This window comes from Dreissena polymorpha, chromosome 9 (assembly GCF_020536995.1).
Source record: "Dreissena polymorpha isolate Duluth1 chromosome 9, UMN_Dpol_1.0, whole genome shotgun sequence".
Taxonomy (NCBI): Eukaryota; Metazoa; Mollusca; class Bivalvia; order Myida; family Dreissenidae; genus Dreissena; species Dreissena polymorpha.
Window position 1 is genome coordinate 83512644 of NC_068363.1, and position 23521 is coordinate 83536164.

Below are 23521 nucleotides of genomic sequence, written 5' to 3' on the forward strand. Positions count from 1 at the left end.
TTTAATTTGTTTGCCACTGAAAGAATGAATTATTGATTGATATAATTATGTGTAGGCTGTATAAGAAAATTCTGAATTGGTTTTTTGAAATATTATTTGTAAAATATGAAATCAAAATCTGTAACAAAGATTTTCTGAAATTTCCATAATATAAAACCATAATTATGCATTAATGTTTTAACCAGATAAATATGCAATACAAAATCTGTCTAGTTATAAAGATCAGAAATCTAAACTTACATTATGTCACATGTATTCTTGTGTGGGTTGTTTACTGGTGTTTATTTCTAGGAGTCTTCAATCAAACATCGTCACAAGTTCCTGAGATGAAGCAGGCCAAGAAAATCTCACTCAACAGTAAGTACTCCCTAGTACCTACAGAGTTGGGCATCATACTGGCTAACTGATAGAAACATGTGGCAATACATAGTGCGCTATTGACCTGAGTTAAGTCATGGACTGCTCTTACTGACGAATTCACCAAAGGCTTGTATCACGTCTTGTGTTTCAATTATATCTTTAGCTATCAATTTTTATGCCCCCCTTCAAAGAAGAGGGGGGTATATTGTTTTGCTCATGTCGGTCTGTCAGTCAGTCTGTCCGGTCCGTCCACCAGATGTTTTCCGGATGATAACTCAAGAACGCTAAGGCCTAGGACCATGAAACTTCATAGGTACATTGATCATGACTGGCAGATGACCCCTATTGATTTTCAGGTCACTAGGTCAAAGGTCAAGGTCACAGTGACTCGAAATAGTAAAATGGTTTCCAGATGATAACTCAAGAACGCTTAGGCCTAGGATCATGAAACTTCATAGGTAGATTGATCATGACTGGCAGATGACCCCTATTGATTTTCAGGTCACTAGGTCAAAGGTCAAGGTCACAGTGACTCGAAATAGTAAAATGGTTTCCGGATGATAACTCAAGAATGCTTAGGCCTAGGATCATGAAAACTTCATAGGTACATTGATCATGACTGGCAGATGACCCCTATGATTTTCAGGTCACTAGGTCAAAGGTCAAGGTCACAGTGACTCGAAACAGTAAAAATGGTTTCCAGATGATAACTCAAGAATGCTTAAGCCTAGGATCATGAAACTTCATAGGTACTTTGATCATGACTGGCAGATGACCACTATTGATTTCAGGTCACTAGGCAAAGGTCAAGGTCACATTGACTCGAAACACAGTAGAAATGGTTGTGCGGATGATAACTCAAGAATGCTTACGCCTAGGATCATGAAACTTCATAGGAACATTGATCATGACTGGCAGATGACCCCTATTGATTTTCAGGTCACTAGGTAAAAGGTCAAGGTCACGGTGACTTGAAACAGTAAAAATGGTTTCCGGATGATAACTCAGAATGCTTATGCCTAGGATCATGAAACTTCATAGGTACATTGATCATGACTGGCAGCATGACCCCTATTGATTTTCAGGTCACTAGGTAAGGTCAAGGTCACAGTGATTCATTAATTGGTGTTGTCCAAAACTTTAACCTTGTTAAAGTTTGCAATATCTAAAATGGTTTCCGGATGATAACTCAAGAATGCTTACGCCTAGGACCATGAAACTTCATAGGTACATTGATCATGACTTGCAGATGACCCCTATTGATTTCAGGTCACTATGTCCAAAGGTCAAGGTCACAGTGACTTGAAACAGTAAAATGGTTTCCCTGATGATGACTCAAGAATAATAAGGCCTAGGATCAATGAAACTTCATAGGTACATTGATCATGACTGGCAGATGACCCCTATTGATTTCAGGTCACTAGGTCAAAGGTCAAGGTCACAGTGACAAAAAACGTATTCACACAATGGCTGCCACTACAACTGACAGCCCATATGGGGGGCATGCATGTTTTACAAACAGCCCTTGTTCTGTAGTTTGCCTCCATGCCTAATTGTTCTGTAGTTTGCCTCCATGCCTAATTGTTCTTTAGTTTGCCAATATGCCTAATTGTTCTGTGAGCAGGCCATGTGTAGTTTGACTTTATAGCTGATTGTTCTGTGTGTATGCAATGTGTAGTTTGCCTCCATGCCTAATTGTTCTGTGCAGACCATGTTTGTTTTTCCTCCATGCCTAATTGTTCTGTGCAGACCATGTTTGTTTGCCTCCATGCCTAATTGTTCTGTGCAGACCATGTTAAGTTTGACTTAATTGCTATTGTTCTGTAGTTTGCCTCCATGCCTGATTGTTCTGTGCAGACCATGTTAAGTTTGACTTTATTGCTGATTGTTCTGTAGTATGCCTCCATGCCTGATTGTTCTGTAGTTTGCCTCCATGCCTAATTGTTCTGTAGTTTGTCTCCATGCCTAATTGTTCTGTAGTTGCCTAATTGTTCTGAAGTTTGCCTGCATGCCTAATTGTTCTGTAGTTTACCTCCTTGCCCTAATTGTTCTGTAGTTTGTCCTCATGCCTAATTGTTCTGTTGTTTTCCTCCATGCCTAATTTTTCTGTAGTTTGCCTCCATGCCTAATTTTTCTGTAGTTTGCCTCCATGCCTAATTGTTATGTAGTTTACCTCATGCCTAATTAATCTGTAGTTTGCCTCCATGCCTTATTTTTCTGTAGTTTACCTCCATGCCTAATTGATCTGTAGGTTGACTCCATGCCTAATTTATCTGTAGTTTGCCTCCATACCAAATTGTTCTCTAGTTTCCTCCATGCCTAATTTATCTGTAGTTTGCCTCCATGCCTACATGCAATTGTTCAGTAGTTTGTCTCCATGCCTGATTGTTATGCCCTCCTTCGAAGAAGAGGGGGTATATTGCTTTGCTCATGTCGGTCGGTCTGTCGGTCGGTCGGTCTGTCCGTCCACCAGGTGGTTGTCAGACGATAACTCAAGAACGCTTGGGCCTAGGATCATGAAACTTCATGGGTAGATTGATCATGACTTGCAGATGACCCCTATTGATTTTGAGGTCACTAGGTCAAAGGTCAGGTCACGGTGACCCGAAATAGTAAAATGGTTTCCGGATGATAACTCAAGAACGCATACGCCTAGGATCATGAAACTTCATGGGTAGATTGATCATGACTCGCAGATGACCCCTATTGATTTTGAGGTCACTAGGTCAAAGGTCAAGGTCACGGTGACCCGAAATAGTAAAATAGTTTTCGGATGATAACTCAAGAACGCTTTCGCCTAGGATCATGAAACTTCATAGGTAGATTGATCATGACTTGCAGATGACCCCTATTGATTTTGAGGTCACATGGTCAAAGATCAAGGTCACGGTGACCTGAAATAGTAAAATGATTTTCGGATGATAACTCAAGAACGCTTTTGCCTAGGATCATGACACTTCATAGGTACATTGATCGTGACCCGCAGATGACCCCTATTGATTTTCAGGTCACTAGGTCAAAGGTCAAGGTCACAGTGACAAAAATCGTATTCACACAATGGCTGCAACTACAACGGACAGCCCATATGGGGGGCATGCATGTTTTACAAACAGCCCTTGTTCTGTAGTTGCCTAATTGTTCTGTAGTTTGCCTGCATGCCTAATTGTTCTGTAGTTTGCCTGCATGCCTAATTGTTTGGTAGTTTGTCTCCATGCCTGATTGTTCTGTGCACAGGGCGTCCCTTAGAGACTGGTGACAAGGCCCAGGGATGGAGTGGAGGACAGGCCTGCAGTGAAGAGACGCAAGTGGGGCTCCCAGACTATGTCTGCAGGCCTCAAACCTAGGAAGACTGCAGCCAGCATCTCCATCTCCACTGACAGCCTCAAGGTGAGACCTGCCTCACATACATACCACATGGGCAAACCTGCCACCAGTTACTGAACTTAACTAAATTACTAAGCAGGGCTTTTTTCCTTCTTTAGCAAAGGCCTTATGAAGGGCCCCTTCCCCAAAGAGAGTTTCTTTAAAATGATACTATTTTCCCCAAATGTCCAGGTTACTTTGGGATTTTTTTTTCCTTTCTAAGTTTTGTTGATATTTTTTTCCCCCAAATGGAAGGCCAGGCCCTGTCCAATAATCAAGAAAAAAAGCCCTGCTATGTCTTTGAGCTTTTCTAAGTATCTATTGTGTTTGTTATACTCCTAGAGCAAAAACATTTCATAGTGCCATGTTCAACCATAGTTTGACCATTATTATTATTAAAGGATTATTCATGTTTCATGATCCTGTACATTTCCATGTTCAAACTTGTTTGGTTGGCTGCCCTAGTACAATTGTCGACCATGGTTTGGAACCATTAATGCGTTATGGGTTAAGGGCCATAATGGCGTTCTTGTTAATTTTAAAAGTCCAGTGAGAAGCTTTATATTTTTTGGAAAGTGTTAGATTTTTGGATTTTGTTATTCAAATGTATGATTACTACTGACCGATGCATCTAACCGCCACCCATGACACCATGTTACAGGAGTTGATCCCCGAGATCAGCCCCTCCCTGAAGCTGTCAGCAGACCCTATACTAGAAGATGAGATGGACTATGAGGATGACACCGACCACGAGGACCCTGCCCTGTCCCAGCACAAAGAGGAGACCGACACACGGGCTGTACACATACAGAGGACTGTCACACAGGTAACATGGAAAAGTCAGTCTTAAGTTCAAGGTTGCTTTACTGATGATATAGAAAACTGATTCCTCTTGATTACTTAAGTATTGATGGACGTGTTGGGCTGAAATTGTGTGTGTGGGTAGCTGAAAGGCAGATCTAGTTTTGGATTGATAAATTTAAGATGGAAAATGTTTACAAAATGGGTTTTGATACGTTTGCATGTTTCTTGTTATATATTTCTGTTATCCTGTTCTGTGTAAGAATGAATCAGATATGATCTCTCATATTGTTTAAGGATAATTATTAACTTTTCTGTTGAAAATAAATATAAATTATGATGTAAAATTATATTGTAAATACGTGCTTATTAGTGTCGTTTGGCTCATATTGGCTCATATTCAGTCAGATATAGAAGCTGCTTTAGTATTTGCATTCGACAAATCAATGGTTTGTTTTGTTCTGGCCAGGATGTGGGCCGGAAGGCAAGTGATGATGACAAGACAAGTGATGACGACAGTGATGGGGACAGTGATAAAGATGATGAAGCTAAGAATGAGGTTGAAGTTGAGAGTGAGGCTGCCAGGAGCAAGTCTGAGGAGAGAGAGGCACAGGAGGGGGGTAGAGAAGGCTGCCAAGGGGACTGAGGAGCAGGAGGAGGGGCCCACAGGGGACAACGAGAAGGTACCCTTACAGGGACATCACTGCTCTGCAGTGTGGGAGCACTGGGGAATTAAAGATTAAGTGTGTTGTATTTGACAATAAATATCTGTTTTGCAAAACTGTCATTTACAGAAATGATTGTCAGTACTTTGGAATCATTTTTAGCTCACCTGAACACAACGTGCTCATGTTGAGCTTTTCAGATCACCTTTTGACTGTTGTCCGTTGAGCGTCGTTCATCGTCAACATTTTGCCTTGTGAACACTCTAGAGGCCACATTTATTGTCTGATCATCATGAAACATGGTCAGAAGATTTGTCCCAAGGATATCTTGGTCGAGTTCAAAACTGGGTCACTTGAGGTCAAAAACTAGGTCAAATTAGAGAAAAAGCTTGTTAACACTCTAGAAGTCACATTTATCTTCCAATATTCATGAAACTTTGTCAGAAAATTTGTCCCAATTATATCTCAGATGAGTTCGAAAATGGTTCTGGTAAGTTGAAAAACATGGCTGGCAGGGGGCGGTGCAGTTTTCCTTATATGGCTATAGTAAAACTTTGTTAGCACTCGAGCAGTCTTATTTTAAGTCCAATCTTCATGAAACTTGGTCAGGACATTTGTTCTAATGATATCTCGGCTGAGTTTTTAAATGGTTCTGGTGCGTTGAAAAATATGGCCGCCAGGGGGCTGGGCAGTTTTCCTAATACAGATGTAGTAAAACCTTGTTAACTCTCTAGGTCCCTTGCTTAAAGTGAATACTACTTAGATGAGCGACCCAGGGCCACCATGGCCATCTTGATTTTGCAGGATTCAAATTTGGCAAAATTTGATCTATGGAAATGTTAGTGCAGTCTTTAAAGTATCTCTTTTGTATAATTGTCATTTTCAGAAACAATTGAAGGCAAAATTTCATTTCAGGTCATATTTGCGCTGTCTTATGTGAATGCAAATCAAATTTTGAACAAAAATGTGACATCCCGAAGTATCTGTGCAGTGTTATCTGAGTGGCAATTAAAGATTTGACATTTTTTATTGCAATTAACACCTGTAACTGTACTTGATAAAACTCATAATTGACAGGGATCCCTTTATGCAAACAGCATAACAAGAAACTCCTTTTTGTTGAGCCAGCTTGTGGAAAGCTCGATACGGTAGTTTCAATTGTTGAGTGCATGCCAGCTCTTCCAGACTTTAACTTTGTAATTCTGTGTTCTATTTCAAAATAACTTGCAACAATGTTCACCATCATGAGATGACATGTCACTTGTAAAAACCCATCTCCCTTCCTCAAAGGTCAAGGTCAGAGGTCAAAGTTTAAATGTTACCATGAAATAGCTTGTCTGATTGTAACTATCATTCATCGTGCATAACTTACCACAAATGACCACCGTGAGGAGATAGCAAGTCACGTTTAACACCTGTCATCCTACATCAAAGGTAAAGGTCAAACTTAGAGATCAAAGCATCAAGTTGTCCATAAAACAGCTTGTCCTTACTGTAGCCCCATCGTAAATCATGCATTTTAAAATTATTTACCACAAATATTCACCACACTGTGTATCATTCGTTACAACCATCGCCCTACTTAAAATGTAAAGGTCACACATAAAGATCAAAGGTTAAATTTTGCTTTTAAACAGTGAAAATCAAAAAAATAATTTCATTGTTAATGACTATACAAAATGTCTTTTAAAAGTTGTCTCTTTTCAATCCTAGCGTGATTTTCTGATGATTGATAATTTTAATGAACCAGTATTGTGATATCTGCCCAGGATGCAGCAATAGAGGAGGAGCGTATGGAGACAGAGGCAGCAAGACTGGTGAAGGTGGTGGAATCTGCCAGTAAGAAGAAGGTTAAACAGACAGACCTGCCTGCAAACACCAGTCCTACAAAGAAAACAAAGAAAGACAAGAAAGATAGAAACAGTACGGGCACAGTTGGCTGAAATGTTTTGCAAAGCTTTTGCTTCTGCTTTATTTTACCTGCAGTGTGGCATTGGGAGGTTGAGATTCTTAAACAGTTGGTGATCAGCATATTGACCTTCAGTACTTGCTCTATAAGAAATAGTAAATACAAATCGTAGGCCTTTAATGACCTCCCAGTTAGCCCTAAATAAAAAGTTGACCGAAGCCTTCGGCTATATGTTTTTGGGCTGACAGGAAGGTCACTAAAAGTTTACTATTACCTATATTATACTGCACATAAACTTTATGTAATATTTTTAATGAATGAAAATGATTTTGAAAGCTAATTAAAGAATAGAGAACAGATTCTCCCATTTAATTTAAAAATTGTATCAACATGATAGTTCAAAATTTTTTATAAGCCAGTCTTTTGATTGGGCATATTATGGCTGATTTCAACATTTCCAGAATATCTGTTGAAGATTCTATGACAAAAAAAATGTACGAGTGAGAGACAGGAAACAAACATTTAAAATTGTATTGTAAAAAATGGCTGAAGGGAGGGCGGGCACACTGACGGTTTCCTGTCTCACAGTTGTAAATGTGTCATACAATCTGAAACAGATTTTCTGGAAATGTCGACATAAAATGAAGGCCAAGTACGATAACTAGCCGATTTGCACCAGGTACTTCAAAGTTATTGCCCTTTTTTTACTAAATTATTTTTTGAAATTCTTTGTTTCTTCTTGGCTACTGGTACAGTTTTCACTTAATCTTGACCAAACGTAATGGAAATGTTTATAGTTTACTGTTATTCTTTTTTGAGGAATTGAAAGCGCTTGAAATGTATATGGGCTTTGAGAAACATTCTATTTTTGGAGGTGTAATATAATTGCTTTCGTCATCTGTGGACACAATACTGTAAAAAAATGCATTCATAAGCTACATTCCACCAATTTTAAGAGGGCTTCAGTTACAAAAATTAAAATCTTTTGAACCATGCATATTTAAGGTCTTCTATAAAATTAATATAATAAATCTGAAAAAATATAAAAATGTTAATTTAATGTATATTATAATACTTTTATGATTTAATGTCTGATTGCTTAGGGTTTGTTAGTCCCCTACCGGTTTCACCGGAGGGGACTTATGGTTTTGGATCCGTCCGTCAGTCCATCACACTTTTCTGGATCCTGCGATAACTTTAAAAGTTCTTCATATTTTTTCATGAAACTTGGAAATGGATAGATGGCAATATGGACATTATGCACGTCATTTCATTTTGTTCCTACATCAAAAATTCTGGTTGCTATGGCAACAAATAGACTACAAATAATGCTGAAAATGGTGGTTTTCTGGATCCTGCGATAACTTTAAAAGTTCTTAATATTTTTTCATGAAACTTGGAACATGGATAGATGGCAATATGGACATTATGCACGTCATTTCATTTTGTTCCTACGTCTAAAATTCTGGTTGCTATGGCAACAAATAGACTAGAAATACTGCTGAAAATGGTGTTTTTCTGGATCCTGCGATAACTTTAAAAGTTCTTTATATTTTTTCATGAAACTTGGAACATGGATAGATGGCAATATGGACATTATGCACGTCATTTCATTTTGTTCCTACATCAAAAATTCTGGTTGCTATGGCAAAAAATAAAAAAATATTCTGACAATGGTGGAATTTCTGACAATGGTGGAGCCGGTAGGGGACTTTTATTGCTTGGCAATAGTCTTGTTTATAAGAACAAAGTATTTAATGGACAACATTAAATTTTAGTTACCAGTACTATTTTGGTTTATTGAATTATTATAATATAAATATAAATGCTGTGGTATTGAATTGTGAAAGTGAATGTTAGTTTCATTATAACTGACATTATACATAAAGTTGATTTGATTAGTTTTGTGCTGATGATGAGGTGGATGGTGTGATGTTGTAAGTGATTCTGCCTTCTTGCAGAGGAGATCAAGGTGATCCGCCGTCTGGAGTCTGGAGCGGCGACACTGATCACTGCCGATGAGCCAGAGAGACCTGCGCGAAGCCCCTCCCCTGCGCGCAACCCTGTCACCAAGATAGTGCACATCCGCAATCTTGTGAGACCCTTCACCCTTCACCAGCTGAAAGAACTGCTGGGCAGATATGGGACACTGATAGAAGAGGACTTTTGGATTGACAAGATCAAGTCTCACTGCTTTGCTAGTGTAAGTCGATTTGTGTTTTGTAGAATGAAATTAAAATATCAAAGGATCATTTCTCTAAGCTAATATGTACACTAAAACCCTGCTTAGGATCACCTAGATTTGCAACAACCTCGCTTTGTTGGACGCTTTAAAAGAACCTATTATTCTCCTTTATATTTCAATGGTTCAATGGATCATAAGACTAAACCTGATTTTCTGTATTACTTTTCTCTGGCTATATTATTAATTTACGCTTCAAATATCACGCTAATCTGACAATCACTCAAAGACAGCATCAAGTAAGGACATACAACTTAGATAGCCAACTGCTAATGGTATTAAGGACACATCTGAAAATGTATTTGTTATTTTTAAGTCCCCAAGTCTATACTGGGGGACATATTGTTTTTGGCCTGTCTGTTTGTTGGTTTGTTTGCGTCAAACTTTAACATTTGCCATAATTTTTGCAATATTGAAGATAGCAACTTGATATTTGGCATGCATGTGTATCTCATGGAGCTGAACATTTTGAGTGGTTAAAGGTCAATGTCAAGGTCAAAGGTCAAGGTCAAAGGTTAAATTTTGCAATATTGAAGATAGCAACTTGATATTTGGTATGCATTTGTATTTCATGGAGCTGCACACTTTGAGTGGTGAAAGGTCAAGGTCATCCTTCAAGGTCAAAGGTCAAATATATGGGGGACATAGTGTTTTACAAACACATCTTGTTTATTAGTATATTGTCAGTGATTTCTCCAATTGGTGCTAGGTGACATGTGTTATTTGTCTTTCTATTTTATTTTGTATGATCTTAAAGGCCTTGGGGAAAGTCCTTATATGTACATATATGATTGTCTACAAAAACCCGATACAAAGACCAGCCTGCTATTCCAACCCCTTTATGAAGTCCCTTGATTGGTCTAATCAGGGGGGGTTAACTATTGATACTTCCAATCATAAGGAGGCTCCCAAGTAGTATATTTTAGGTCTTTACCTTAGGGGACAATCCCAAATGTACACACTGACAGAGTCTGTGTTTCAGTATGCCACAGTGGAGGAGGCTGAGAACACTAGGAGAGCCCTGCATAACACACGTTGGCCTCAGTCCAACCCCAAAACACTGACGGCAGACTTTGCAGCACAAGACCAGGTATGACGATATAGAGGATATTTGTTGGATTCGATGGAATATCGATTTTATTTCACGAGTGATCATATTAAAGATTATTTTCATGAGTGGCACAGCCACGAGTGAAAATATGCATTTTTTATGATCACGAGTGAATTAAAATCGATATTCCATCGAATGCAACAAATTTTCTTTTTATTTTATGCTGTTTTCATCGTTTATTTAAATTATAAAAGAGTTTAACTGGATAATTTCGCTGCATTTATGACGTCATTTCGTCGAAAAATGACGTTATTTCACAGTAAAACAGTGAAAAATATCTATATTATTCACTGTTTAAAACAGTGAAATATCAGTTTTATTTCACTGATATGTCTCTATAAACCACCGGAAAGCATAAAATAAATCTCAATACGGCACATCAATTATTCAATGACCAGTGAACATTGATTAAGCCTGATACAAATGGCAGCCTGCTGTCAGTACAGTGCAGCCTGTCCTGTAACTTCCTGAATATTTGGAAGCCAATTAAACTAGATACTGGTTAAGTGGTATAGGGTCAGCATCAAATATAAAAGATTTATAGTTGAAATAAGAATTAAAGTATAGGACAATATCCAAAGTAACACCAATCAACTAATACATTCTTTACCAAACCATGAAACATAGTTTTCCATCAGGTAGATTTTCTGTTATCCAATACAGCTGGATTCCTACAGAGGCGTGACGAAGCCCAAGCCTGCAGCACCAGCAGTAGGGAAGCTCAAAGAGGGTGGCCAGGAAGCCCCTAAAGAGAGGCCTAGTGTACGGGAGACCCACCCGGGGGCTAGAGACGGCAGGGAGAAGGAAATGGAGGCCCGCAGGAGGGAGCGAGAACAGAGGATAAAAGTGTGTACAAGTCAGAGTTCTGATTAAATTATGTTAAATGATTCATTAACTTGGTGTGCATATTTCCTTTGTGATCATCTGGGTATGGTTACTCTCCATGTTATAAGTCTCCTTGATTTTAATTGAAAACAAAGGAACATGGAGTTTATACAAATTCAGTCCTGATTGAAGTAACTACTGGTGTATTTAGTTTAAAAACATTGGTGATTAGGAGCAGGAGGAGCGCGAGAAGAAGTCAGGTCCGGTGAGGGAGTGGGACAGAGATAAGAAGTCCCGTGAGGACTGGGACCGCACCCTGCAGAAGTCCAGGTCAAGGTCACGTGACAATGTGAGGTCCCCATCACCACGGGCTCGCAAGGCTGACAGAGACAAGGGCCAGTCTGCAGAGAAGATCAACAGAAGAGATGTCAAGAAAGGTGACAGCATTTGTAATGGGTCTTCCTCACCCTTTAATAGTGATGTCTTTGTCAAAAACCCTTTGAGCTTTTTTATCCCCCGCCATAGGCGGAGGGACATTGTTTTGGTGTTCTCTGTCTGTCCGTCTTTCCGTCCGTCCGGAGCCATATCTTGGAAGTGCTTTGGCGGATTTCATTGAAACTTGGTATGAGTATATACATGGATAAGAGGATGATGCACGCCAAATGGCATTGTACACCATCTGTTAATAACGGAGTTATGGCCCTTTGTACCTTGAAAAAATGCTTTTTTGAGTGTCAAATAAAACACTTTTGTGTCCAGAAGCATATTGGCGGGGGATATCAATTCAACGAATTTGCTTGTTATTCTGAATTTATTTAAACCATACATTACCCAATTTTTTTCTGGCATCTTGACTTTAAATAATCTATGCAATAATTTTCAAATATTCAATCCATACTTGACAATACCCCCTGGTTGTGACTTGGAACACCATCAAACTATAAGCTGATGAAAGTCTCCCTATATTGCTGTTACTCCTGGTTTATTTCTGTTACTCCTGATTTATTGCTGTTACTCCTGGTTTATTGCTGTTACTCCTGGTTGTTGTGTGTGCAGACAAGAAAGAGGATGAGCCGCCAGCCAAGCTGCTGGATGATCTGTTCAAGAAGACCAAGACCGCCCCCTGTATCTACTGGCTGCCTCTCACTGAGCTACAGGTAGGACTCACCTTAGCTCCTTGTATCCAGTGGAATTGGGAATAATCTCTACTCCACAGTCATGATTGTAACCAAATTGTCAATGTTGAATTGTCACTTACCATAATGTCCATTTTCAAAATGACGGAATACTGTTGAAAACAGTGAAAAATTCAAATAATCAAACACACAATTAAAATAAAATGTATCACTCTTTTTGGAGTGTAATATTAATTTCTTTGGTTTCAATGCTACCTTTTCTTTTGTTTCAATGCTACCTATTAGTATTTGATGTGGATTGCACGTGAAAAACTCTGACAAATTATTATTATCATTTAAGTACAAGATAGGAAATGTTTTGATAGAAAACATTTTTAGTACCTTCCCTATTTAAAAGTAATCTAAACAGCTGTCATGACGAATTGAAAACAATAATAATAGTGTCCGGTATACATTGAGAATGTATTCATCCATGGTATAGTATGCTCAAATTTGTGTTCAATATTATTTATTATTTGTACAGACCATATTATTGTGACTTTCTAAAATTATCTAATTTACAGGGGTTTGATTTCTCCTCCTTTCAGCTGGTTGCCTTCCTTTCAATGGCTTACTTACTTTACAAATACTTATTAACTTTGCTGGATCTATAATAAATATGCTTATGAAGAGTTAAGTTTAATCTTGAAATAGGTGTACGTATTGTCCTCCCCTAAGGTGGTTCTTTTATCTCGCCTCTGAATTTAAGTTACTTGAATTGTCTTATTGAATATAATATAATTTCATAAATATATGCTATATAGAAAATGCTTATATTGTTTTGATAAGCACAGCCAGATACCAGGCTAGGCAAAGAGGAAGGAAAACAAGAATGCTTGTTATTTGAATAGAATGTTAAAATAAAATGAGCACATTATGATTCAGAAAGCATCAAGTGGTAAGCATGTTCATGGGACATTGAAATGTTCACAACAGAGTGCATATGCTGCATTATGTGGAAGTGTTAATATCCCTCACAATCAAGGTATCTGATATTCAGCACATGCTTGAATTGCATTTTTTTGTCTGGCAGGTGCAGGCACGGGAGAAGCAGGGAATTTTGAAGCCTAAGCTGAGACAGAGGTCGGTGGCTGGTGACCTTCATAGCCCCATCAGGGACGGAGGAGAGATAGTAGAGGGGCCATCCAAGGGGCAGGGTTCAGAGGTGAGTCAGGGAGGGAGGACGGATGGTAGAGGTGCCATCCAAGGGACAGGGTTCACAGGTGAGTCAGGGAGGCAGGAGAGATAGCAGAGGGACCATCCAAAGGGGAAGGGTTCAGAGGTGAGTCAGGGAGGGAGGAGAGATAATAGAGGAGCCACCCAAGGGGCATGGTTCAGAGGTGAGTCAGTGAGGGAGGAGTGATAGTAGAGGGGCCATCCAAGGGGCAGGGTTCAGAGGTTAGTCAGGGAGGGAGGAGAGATAATAGAGGAGCCATCCAAGGGGCAGGGTTCAGAGGTGAGTCAGGGAGAAAGGAGAGATAATAGAGGGGCCATCCAAGGGGCAGGGTTCAGAGGTGAGTCAGGGATGGAGGAGAGATAATAGAGGGGCCATTCAAGGGGCAGGGTTCAGAGGTGAGTCAGGGAGGGAGGAGAGATAGTAGAGGGACCATCCAAAGGGGGCAGGGTTCAGAGGTGAGTCAGGGAGGGAGGAGAGATAGTAGAGGGGCCACCCATGGGGCAGGGTTCAGAGGTGAGTCAGTGAGGGAGGAGAGATAATAGAGGGGCCATCCAAGGGGCAGGGATCAGAGGTAAGTCAGGCAGGGGAGATAATAGAGGGGCCACCCAAGGGGTAGGGTTCAGAGGTGAGTCAGGGAGGGAGGAGAGATGGTAGAGGTGCCATCCAAGGGGCAGGGTTCAGAGGTGAGTCAGGGAGGGAGGAGAGATAATAGAGGGGCCACTCAAGGGGTAGGGTTCAGAGGTGAGTCAGTGAGGGAGGAGAGATAGTAGAGGGACCATCCAAAGGGGCAGGGTTCAGAGGTGAGTCAGGGAGGGAGGAGAGATAATAGAGGGCCACCCAAGGGGCATGGTTCAGAGGTGAGTCAGTGAGGGAGGAGAGATAGTAGATGGGCCATCCAAGGGGCAGGGTTCAGAGGTGAGTCAGGGAGGGAGGAGAGATAATAGAGGGGCCATCTAAGGGACAGGGTTCAGAGGTGAGTCAGGGAGGGAGGAGAGATAACAGAGGGGCCACTCAAGGGGTAGGGTTCAGAGGTGAGTCAGGGAGGGAGGAGAGATAGTAGAGGGGCCACCCATGGGGCAGGGTTCAAAGGTGAGTCAGTGAGGGAGGAGAGATAATAGAGGAGCCATCCAAGGGGCAGGGATCAGAGGTGAGTCAGGGAGGGAGGAGTGATAATAGAGGGGCCACCCAAGGAGTAGGGTTCAGAGGTGAGTCAGTGAGGGAGGAGAGATAGTAGAGGGATCATCCAAGGGGCAGGGTTCAGAGGTGAGTCAGGGTGGGAGGAGAGATAATAGAGGGGCCACCCAAGGGGTAGGGTTCAGAGGTGAGTCTGTGAGGGAGGAGAGATAGTAGAGGGGCCATCCAATGGGCAGGGTTCAGAGGTGGGTCCGGGTGGGAGTAGAGATAATAGAGGGGCCATCCATGGGGCAGGGTTCAAAGGTGAGTCAGTGAGGGAGGAGAGATAATAGAGGGGCCATCCAAGGGGCAGGGATCAGAGGTGAGTCAGGGAGGGGAGATAATAGAGGGGCCACCCAAGGGGTAGGGTTCAGAGGTGAGTCAGGGAGGGAGGAGAGATAATACAGGGGCCACCCAAGGGGCAGGGTTCAGAGGTGAGTCAGGGAGGGAGGAGAGATAGCAGAGGGATCATCCAAAGGGGACAGGGTTCAGAGGTGAGTCAGGGAGAGAGGAGAGATAGTAGAGGGGCCATCCAAGGGGCAGGGTTCAGAGGTGAGTCAGTGAGGGAGGAGAGATAATAGAGGGGCCATCCAAGGGGCAGGGTTCAGAGGTGAGTCAGTGAGGGAGGAGAGATAATAGAGGGGCCATCCAAGGGGCAGGGTTCAGAGGTGAGTCAGTGAGGGAGGAGAGATAATAGAGGGGCCATCCAAGGGGCAGGGTTCAGAGGTGAGTCAGGGAGGGAGGAGAGATAATAGAGGGGCCATCCAAGGGGCAGGGTTCATAGGTGAGTCAGTGAGGGAGGAGAGATAGCAGAGGGTCACCCATCGGGCAGAGTCCTCTTCCAAATGTGTTCAGATTATTTCAGTGTGGTCAAAATTTTCCCTGCCCTGGAGGTCACATGTGTTTCATATGTGTATAAAGTAAATAGTTAACACTTAACAAATATTCTTTACTTTAACTGCAATGCCCAAAGGGTTGGTATTTGGTATGTATGGTGGTCCTTAACCATGCTTGTTCAGATCATGCATCTGGAGTCAAAATTGTCCCCACCCTTGGGGTCTCCTGTTTTCTTTATATGTACTTAGAGAACACTTTAATATCTTCTTTAAAAACTACAAGGCTAAATGGTTTGGTGTTTATTTTTCAACAAGTCTACACTGTAAATCTAATATAACGTGCTCTGTTATAATACTGAATCCAATATAATGAGAGTGGGTCTTGGCTCCCGTTTTTCTCCAAACTTCCATTTCGGTGTAGAGCATTTTTTTAACATTCAAATATGCAGTCATCCAATATGCTGTTTGAATAATGGCTCACTTTTAATCTATAGAAACTAACCATTACTGGAGAATTCGGCAGCTTAAGTGTGATTATCTATTGTTTGGTGCAATACAGGTGTGAAAATAGCATTTGTTTCATGTATGTGATATCGATCTTTTTTTAAATATTGACAGCTTTCACAAGCTGTATGATACATAACATGAATTTTAATATTGTCTGCTAAAATGCAATAGAAAACGTAACAGGCAAAGAGAAATCAAATAATTTATCAAGATAATTAGTTCCATCCAAACATACTGTAGGGTAATTGTCTTCAGAAATTCAAGTTCATTTTCGCGTGATTTTCAGGAAATCCCCAGAAGCAAGTTTTTTGATAGCGGATGACGCAATAAAACATTGCGTTGTACCCTATTGCATTGAATCTAATTTTAACTCACTCGTTTATTGGTTGTTACAATTAAATCTAAACATTGTCCCATGAAATCACTGTCCAATGATGCACTAGTCATTCTACAATCCCGGAAAGTGGCGTATGTTTGTGTTTTTTTCCCCTACCGGTGAAACCGGAGGGGACTTATGGTTTGCGCTCTGTGTGTCCATGAGTCTGTCAGTCTGTCACACTTTTCTGGATCCTGCGATAACTTTTAAAGTTCTTCATATTTTTCATGAAACTTAAAAGATAGACAGATGGCATTATTGAGATTATGCACTTCATTTCATTTTGTTCCTACGTCAAGAATTCTGGTTGCTATGGCAACAAATAGACTAGAAATATTGCTGAAAATGGTGGAGTTTCAGCGATAGGGGACCATATTGCTTGACAATAGTCTTGTTTAAATTGATGTAGTAATTACATGTATATAGGATAATCGGATATATATGCACATTAGAAAAGCAGTATGTATGCATTTTTTGATACGGCGGGGTTAATATTCATGTATTGGCAATTGACAACATAACCTTGCAATAATTTATGAATAAATGAGCTCAGAATTTATAACACGAATTCATTTAAAACGCTGTTTTGTGACTTGGCCCCGTCATCCCCTTTATGTTGGAGTTACAGTGTATCCAAATTATGCCCCTGGGGTCAAATTGGCACTTCCCTGAGGTTAATTGTTTCCCCTCATAGGTTTATAGTGAAAAAAAACAACACTTTTTTTTAAACCACAAGGCTGAAATGTTTGTTCTTAGTTTTATAACATCTTATGGTTGTCCTTTATCAAGTTCATTAGCTCACATCAGAACAATATAGTTTTAAGATGCTGGATGCATGTCCTCAGTGCATGAGTGTGTGCATCTGTTATGAACCTCTGCTCCTAAATTTTTTAAAGAAACTTCAACGGAATGCTCCTTGGCACTCTCAAAGTTTTTCTTATTGTCCCAGTCAATTGTATATAAAGGACACAAGAGCTAAAGCTAGATTTTTATGCTCCCCCAAAATTTTTGGGGGGAGCATATAGTCACCGCTTCGTCTGTCCGTGTGTCCTTCCGTTCGTGCACAATTTTTGTCCGGGCTATTTCTCAGCAATTAATGACCGGAATTTAATTAAACTTTATGGGAAGCTTCACTACCAAGAGGAGATGTGCATATTATCAGCTGGTTCTGGTCGGATGATTTTTCACAGAGTTTTGGCCCTTTGAAATTTTCTATAAACTGTACATATAGTTCAATTCTTGTCCCCCCAACTACTGACTGGAATTCAATGAAGCTTTTTGGGAAGGTTAACTACCTTGAGGAGATGCGCATGTTATTTGTGGGTTCTGGTTAGATGATTTATTTAGAGAGTTATGGCCCTTTGAAATTTTTAAGTTGCTAAACCATCCATCGTATTATTTTGTCCAAAGTTATGCCCCTCAAGACGTTTCCTTTTATCTGAATATATAGTGCAATATTGTGACAAAAAAACCTTTGGGGAGCATCACCCGTCTCCGACAGTTTCTTGTTATAAATATTGCTGAACAGCAAAAGTTATGAGTTTTAATATTTAGTATGTAACACCATAGCGTGGTTCAAATTATGACCTCGGGGTCAAAAATCTTCTCTAAAACGACAAGGCCCTGAAGTAAAATATTTGAAGTAAAGTATCATATGGTGGTTCTTTTTGAAAATTGTTCAAATAATGCTCTAGGGTCAAATTTGGCCATGCCCTGGTGGTCACTTGTTTCCTTTGTAGGTATAGTGAACAGTTTAAATATCACCTTGGAAACCACAAGATCCAGAGGTTTGGTATTTATGGCATGTAAATCATCATGTCCATGGGATCAAAATATATCCTGTTCGTGGGGTTGCTAGTTTCCCGTATATGCAAAGCAAACTGGCCTAGTGGTTTGATATGTGTCATGTAACATCATATAGTAGTCCTCTACCAAGTATGTGAATCATGCCAAGGGGGTCTCAAGTGCTCTACTAGTTAGTTCAATATAAATATAGTTTCAACTTGAAAAATCATCGCCTCTGACAGCGTAAGGCATAGAGGTTTGCTTTTTGTTACATAACAATATAAGGAGTTACTCTACCATCTGAACAAACAGTGCATGTATATAATTACAATACAGTTTTTTAATTTACCTTAATAACAGCATAATGACAGATTTACCTCCTTAAGATGACATTTTGAATCATGTGTTCTAATTCTGTCTCAGCTCAAATCAAATTGTGTAACAGAAAGAGTTCAAAATTTTGATAAAAACCACTATCATGAAACAAATATCACAAACAATAAGTTCCTACATGTCTTAGATGAGCAACCAAGGGCCTTTGAACCCTCTTGTTGTGTTTCAGGAACGTGAGAAAGCAAGGGCCAGAAACCCTATGCCAGATAGTCGGAGACCTGAACATTCTTTGGAACGTCGACAGGGAGGCAGTCCTAGTAACCGTCGGCTTAGGGAAAGTAGTCCGTTAGAATCCAGCCGGAGGCGCGACAGCAGTCCGATGGAATCCGCCAGGCGTAGGGACAGTAGTCCAATAGAGTCGAGCCGGCGAAAGGATAGCAGCCCAGTGGATTCAAGGAGACAGAGGCGTTAATAATTTAATGAAGATAACCATTTCTCACTTTTCAATAGCCCAAGAATTCATTTTTCAACAGATATGTTATTGTTGGTTCATCCATAATTGTATGGAACTGGAATACAAATTTCTTTTGAAAATGATACTTTTGGCTGTTATTACATACTACTAGTATTCAATGTATCAAGTAATGACCATTTGACAGCACACATTTTACAAGATTGGAACATACCATTTTGTGTCATTCATATACAAGACATGTTCATATAGACAGTCATCTGTAGAATATTTTTATACACACAAGTTTGAAGGGGACCTGCTGAGGTCCACATGTTGTTTGGTTTATTGAATTGTTGGTTGATGTATTACATAGAGGATATTTGTTGGATTCTATAAACTGTGAAAAAACGCACAAAATAAAACGAAAATTTGTTGGATTCTGTGGATTATCGATTTTAATTCACGAGTGATCATAGAAAATAACATTTTCGCCACTATTTTCTATGATCACGAGTGAATTAAAATCGATATTCCACCGAATCCAACAAATTTTCTTTTTATTTTATGCTTTTTTTTACAGTTTATACACATTCTTATAGAGTTCAACTAAAGAATTTCGCTGGGATAATGGCGTCATTTTTTTTAAAAACGACGTCATTTCACAGTAAACAGTGGAAATTATCGATAATTTTCACTGATAATTTTCACTGTTTGAAACAGTGAAATTATCGGTTTTAATTCACTGATATTTCTCTATAAACCACTGGAAAGCATAAAATAAAATTTCTCTTCATTGAAATTACTTCTTAAAATTTATATTAATCAAGATGGAAAGTCGTATGCATCATAATGAGAAGTAGTGTGCAACAGTTGTTTACTTGAATATATCTCAAAGGCCAACACCTCTTTGATAATAGTCAGTTAAGAACATTGTCTTTTATTTCCTGCCTGCCTAAATACATAGTGATATAGAAGTTGATGGCATAATTTCCGGTTAATCAATGCATGTACACTGAAGTCCCTTTCACTCTGTGCCTAACTCCTTCTACATGTTGAATGCGATTTTGGTCAGACTTTTACAGAGTAATTGTCTGCAAGTGCTATAGTGCATATTGTCAAGGTTTTTTACTTTAATATTATTTTTAAGGAATAATTGCTCTTGATTAAAATTAAATATTTAAGGTTTTTGTGCAAAACTCCTACATGATGATTTTGTCACATTTTTAAAAACTAATGGATTCCCCTTGTTATTTTAATGCCCCCCTAGTAGCGGTGGCATATATCAGTCGCACTCTTAAGTTTGTCTGGCGTACTGTTTTCCAGAGTTTTTTTATGATGTGCTTATAAAATACTTCAATTGAGCTGATTTTTGGTATGTGAGTCTACGATCATGACTTGCAGATGAAGTGTGAGTTTTGTTCCAGTCCATTTAGTTTTGGCGAAATTATGGGCCTTGGACTAAACAATTTTCTCTAAAATAGCTGTGGTGCAGCTTTGAAAGCGCAGAAGGGGGACATTGTGTTTCAAAAAAGCAGGTCTTGTTGTAAAAACATTCATTATTGTTCCACTGCAAGAGTTTTAGTAGTTTAGTAGTTACAGTTTCATTCACATATGTACATGTATGTTATAATATTTTCACTTTTGTCAAGTCTATTTTTTTTCACTATCAGTGATTAGTATATCCTTATAATAACAGTATTTCTCTGTGGGTCTTATTTTTAATGTTTGTTTTTATGCTCCCCCCCAAAAAATATGGGGGGAGCATATAGTCGCTGCTTCTTCTGTCCGTGCGTGTGTCCGTCCGTCCGTCCCTGCACAATTTTTGTCCGGGCTATTTCTCGGCAATTAATGACCGGAATTCAATGAAACTTTATGGGAAGCTTCACTACCAAGAGATGTGCATATTATCAGCCGGTCCTGATCGGATGATTTTTCACAGAGTTATGGCCCTTTGAAATTTTCTAAAAAAAAATTCTTGTCCCCCCAAATTTTCCATTAACTGTACATATAGTGCAAGTTTTGTCCGGGCTATTTCTAAGCAACTAATGACCGTAATTCAATTAAACTTTATGGGAAGCTTCACTACCAAGAGATGTGCATATTATCAGCGGGTTCTGGTCGGATGATTTTTCAGAGTTTTGCCCTTTGAAATTTTCTATAAAAAAATTCTTGTCCCCCCAACTACTGTGCCCTCAAGACGTTTCCTTTATCTGAATATATAGTGCAATATTGTGACAAAAAAACTTTGGGGAGCATCACCCGTCTCCGACAGTTTCTTGTTTTGTACATTTCTGTCTTATGTTTTCTTGGTCTGCTGTTTAGATGAAATAACTTTGTGATACAAAATGTCACAGACCAGTTGTGCATGGACTGCATACAACATCATACAAAGCATGTATGACATGTTCAGTATCCCATCTGACTGACAGTTGGACAAGCAATTCACCACATCACTGCACACCTATTACAGGTAACATGAAAGTCATGCAGCTTCACTATAATTGAACAGTTACCCCACAACTAATTGTATTGACTGGATAAAAATCAGCTGACTTTGTATATTATTGTAATGTATGGAAGCATGTTTACTTACAATCTGGCCATTTTCATCATGTCATAAAATCAGTTGTCATGAATTGCATTTTAATATTGCTGAATCTTTGTTGTTTTTTATAAGCAAAGACTGTCATTTTGTTCACCTCAATTTGTAGTACACTTATATAACAGGTAAATACAAAATGCTTGTATTAAAATGTTGACATGTGGTGTTATTTTAATTATTGAAGAAGTTTGAAACTTTGATTTTCAGAAATTCATTTTAGACAAGCTTAATTGAATTGCAGGAACCATTAAATAAATACAAACATCCTTGTTTTATTGTGTGTTTCTTCATAACAGTTTGCACAAAATAAAATCAGTTATGATGAAGATATAATGCTGACATTTTGTATGTTACTGGCTCATTTAGCAAGGGGTTGCATTTGGGGCCAGTTAGGTCAGTGTCACTTTTGCTAAAGATAGAAAGTGTTACAGCTTGATAAATTAAGTTTGTATGGAGATACTGTACTGTTATTTAGTATGTAGGTAGCTTGGATGCAGAATTTCCATTCAACTAATCAATTTTAACTAAAGTGATGATAAATAGTTCAAAATATTGTAACATGTTCTACATAGTTTTAAAACAAATTATTAAGTTAGGAAATAGCGTCAAGTGAAGATTTCAATAATGGTGCAATTTAATTTCAAGAAGGAACAATAAATATAAGTATAAAAATGTCCAGAGGACTAAGATGTCCCAGGTATATGTCACTGGACAAAGAAACGTGTTTGGAGTGACACACGAAATACAGCATGTATGAACCAGTCCTTAGTTAATGTCACACAAAGCCTTTTAAGCAAGTTAGATACAGGGTTCAGGATCAGGTGACTTTGTGGGGTTTCAAATTTTAAATGTTAATTGATGTAAACACACTGGTAAGTGTTGCTTTTTTTTCAAATATCTTTTTAAAACGAATTTTCTTAAGAATTTCAACTAGTGCATAAAAGACATGTTTATGCTGCTCATGGCAATGTGAAATACATCAAAAGTACTTGATCTAATAAGCATGTGTTCTTGTTCAAAAATTCTATTTTTTTCTGCATTCATGTATAAGGTTATGCTTCATGCAACGTGAAATTTTGTCACTGATTTCAGACGTATTAAAGGATTTATTCTTATACCTTAACATATCGGCACAAACGGCAAGAAAAACTGTCTTAGGCACCAATTTTTTTTTTCAATAACTTGAGATATTTGCAAAAATAAAGGTCTTAACGATGAGTTTACATTCTGTCCAGCCCGTTTGTAAGTCCCTGAAAACCCTGTTGATTCTGCACCCTGGTGTCTTGACATGATAAAAGTATTTGCAATGAACTATACAAAATAGAACAGGCTGTCACATGGCATCAACTAGCACTGCTACCTTATGAGGAATATGCACAAACTTCAAGTGTTCACTGTGACCTTTAACTTGAAAAAAAAAAGACCTGGTTGTTCATGTACATGCCATCTCATATTGTGATTGTTTGTGCCAATTTATTTTGAAATTCCATCATGCATTACAAACTAACTTACTTGACACAAACATGTACTTTGTCTATAGCCGTATAAGGAATATGCACAAACTCACATGTAACCGTGACCTTTGAACAAGCTACATAGTTGTTGCATTTGATTTATTGTCATTATATGACGATCATTTGTAATTATCATGCACAGCACTGTTATGGGCCAGACACAAATGATGATCATTTGCACGAATTTCTTCAGAAATCCCATTATGCAGGACAAAGTTATGGACCTGATTTCAACATGTGCATGATTTTATGCAAAAACACCCAAGCATCCACTGTGACCTTGACCATAATTAGTGACATGGTTGTTGCACGT

At 39.1% G+C, this 23521-nt stretch overlaps 1 protein-coding gene across 1 annotated transcript; it reads left to right on the forward strand.

Annotated features, from left to right (window-relative positions):
• Positions 1 to 4375: 4375 nt before the first annotated feature.
• Positions 4376 to 21960, forward strand: LOC127846229 (apoptotic chromatin condensation inducer in the nucleus-like). The gene is made up of 10 exons (XM_052377398.1): positions 4376 to 4549; positions 4929 to 5207; positions 6959 to 7112; positions 9060 to 9301; positions 10323 to 10430; positions 11115 to 11297; positions 11509 to 11713; positions 12333 to 12433; positions 13485 to 13616; positions 18868 to 21960. The coding sequence occupies exons 1-10, from the start codon at positions 4376 to 4378 to the stop codon at positions 19108 to 19110; spliced, it is 1821 nt and encodes a 606-aa protein (XP_052233358.1). The 3' UTR covers positions 19111 to 21960.
• Positions 21961 to 23521: the final 1561 nt, after the last annotated feature.

Bases quoted from the DNA above. Each gene is read 5' to 3' on its own strand.
- LOC127846229 (XM_052377398.1), top strand. From the start codon at position 4,376: ATGTTACAGGAGTTGATCCCCGAGATCAGCCCCTCCCTGAAGCTGTCA. The intron at 4,550-4,928 runs GTAACATGGAAA...GCTCATATTCAG, and splicing joins TACAGAGGACTGTCACACAG to TCAGATATAGAAGCTGCTTT. The intron at 7,113-9,059 runs GTACGGGCACAG...GCCTTCTTGCAG, and splicing joins AGACAAGAAAGATAGAAACA to AGGAGATCAAGGTGATCCGC.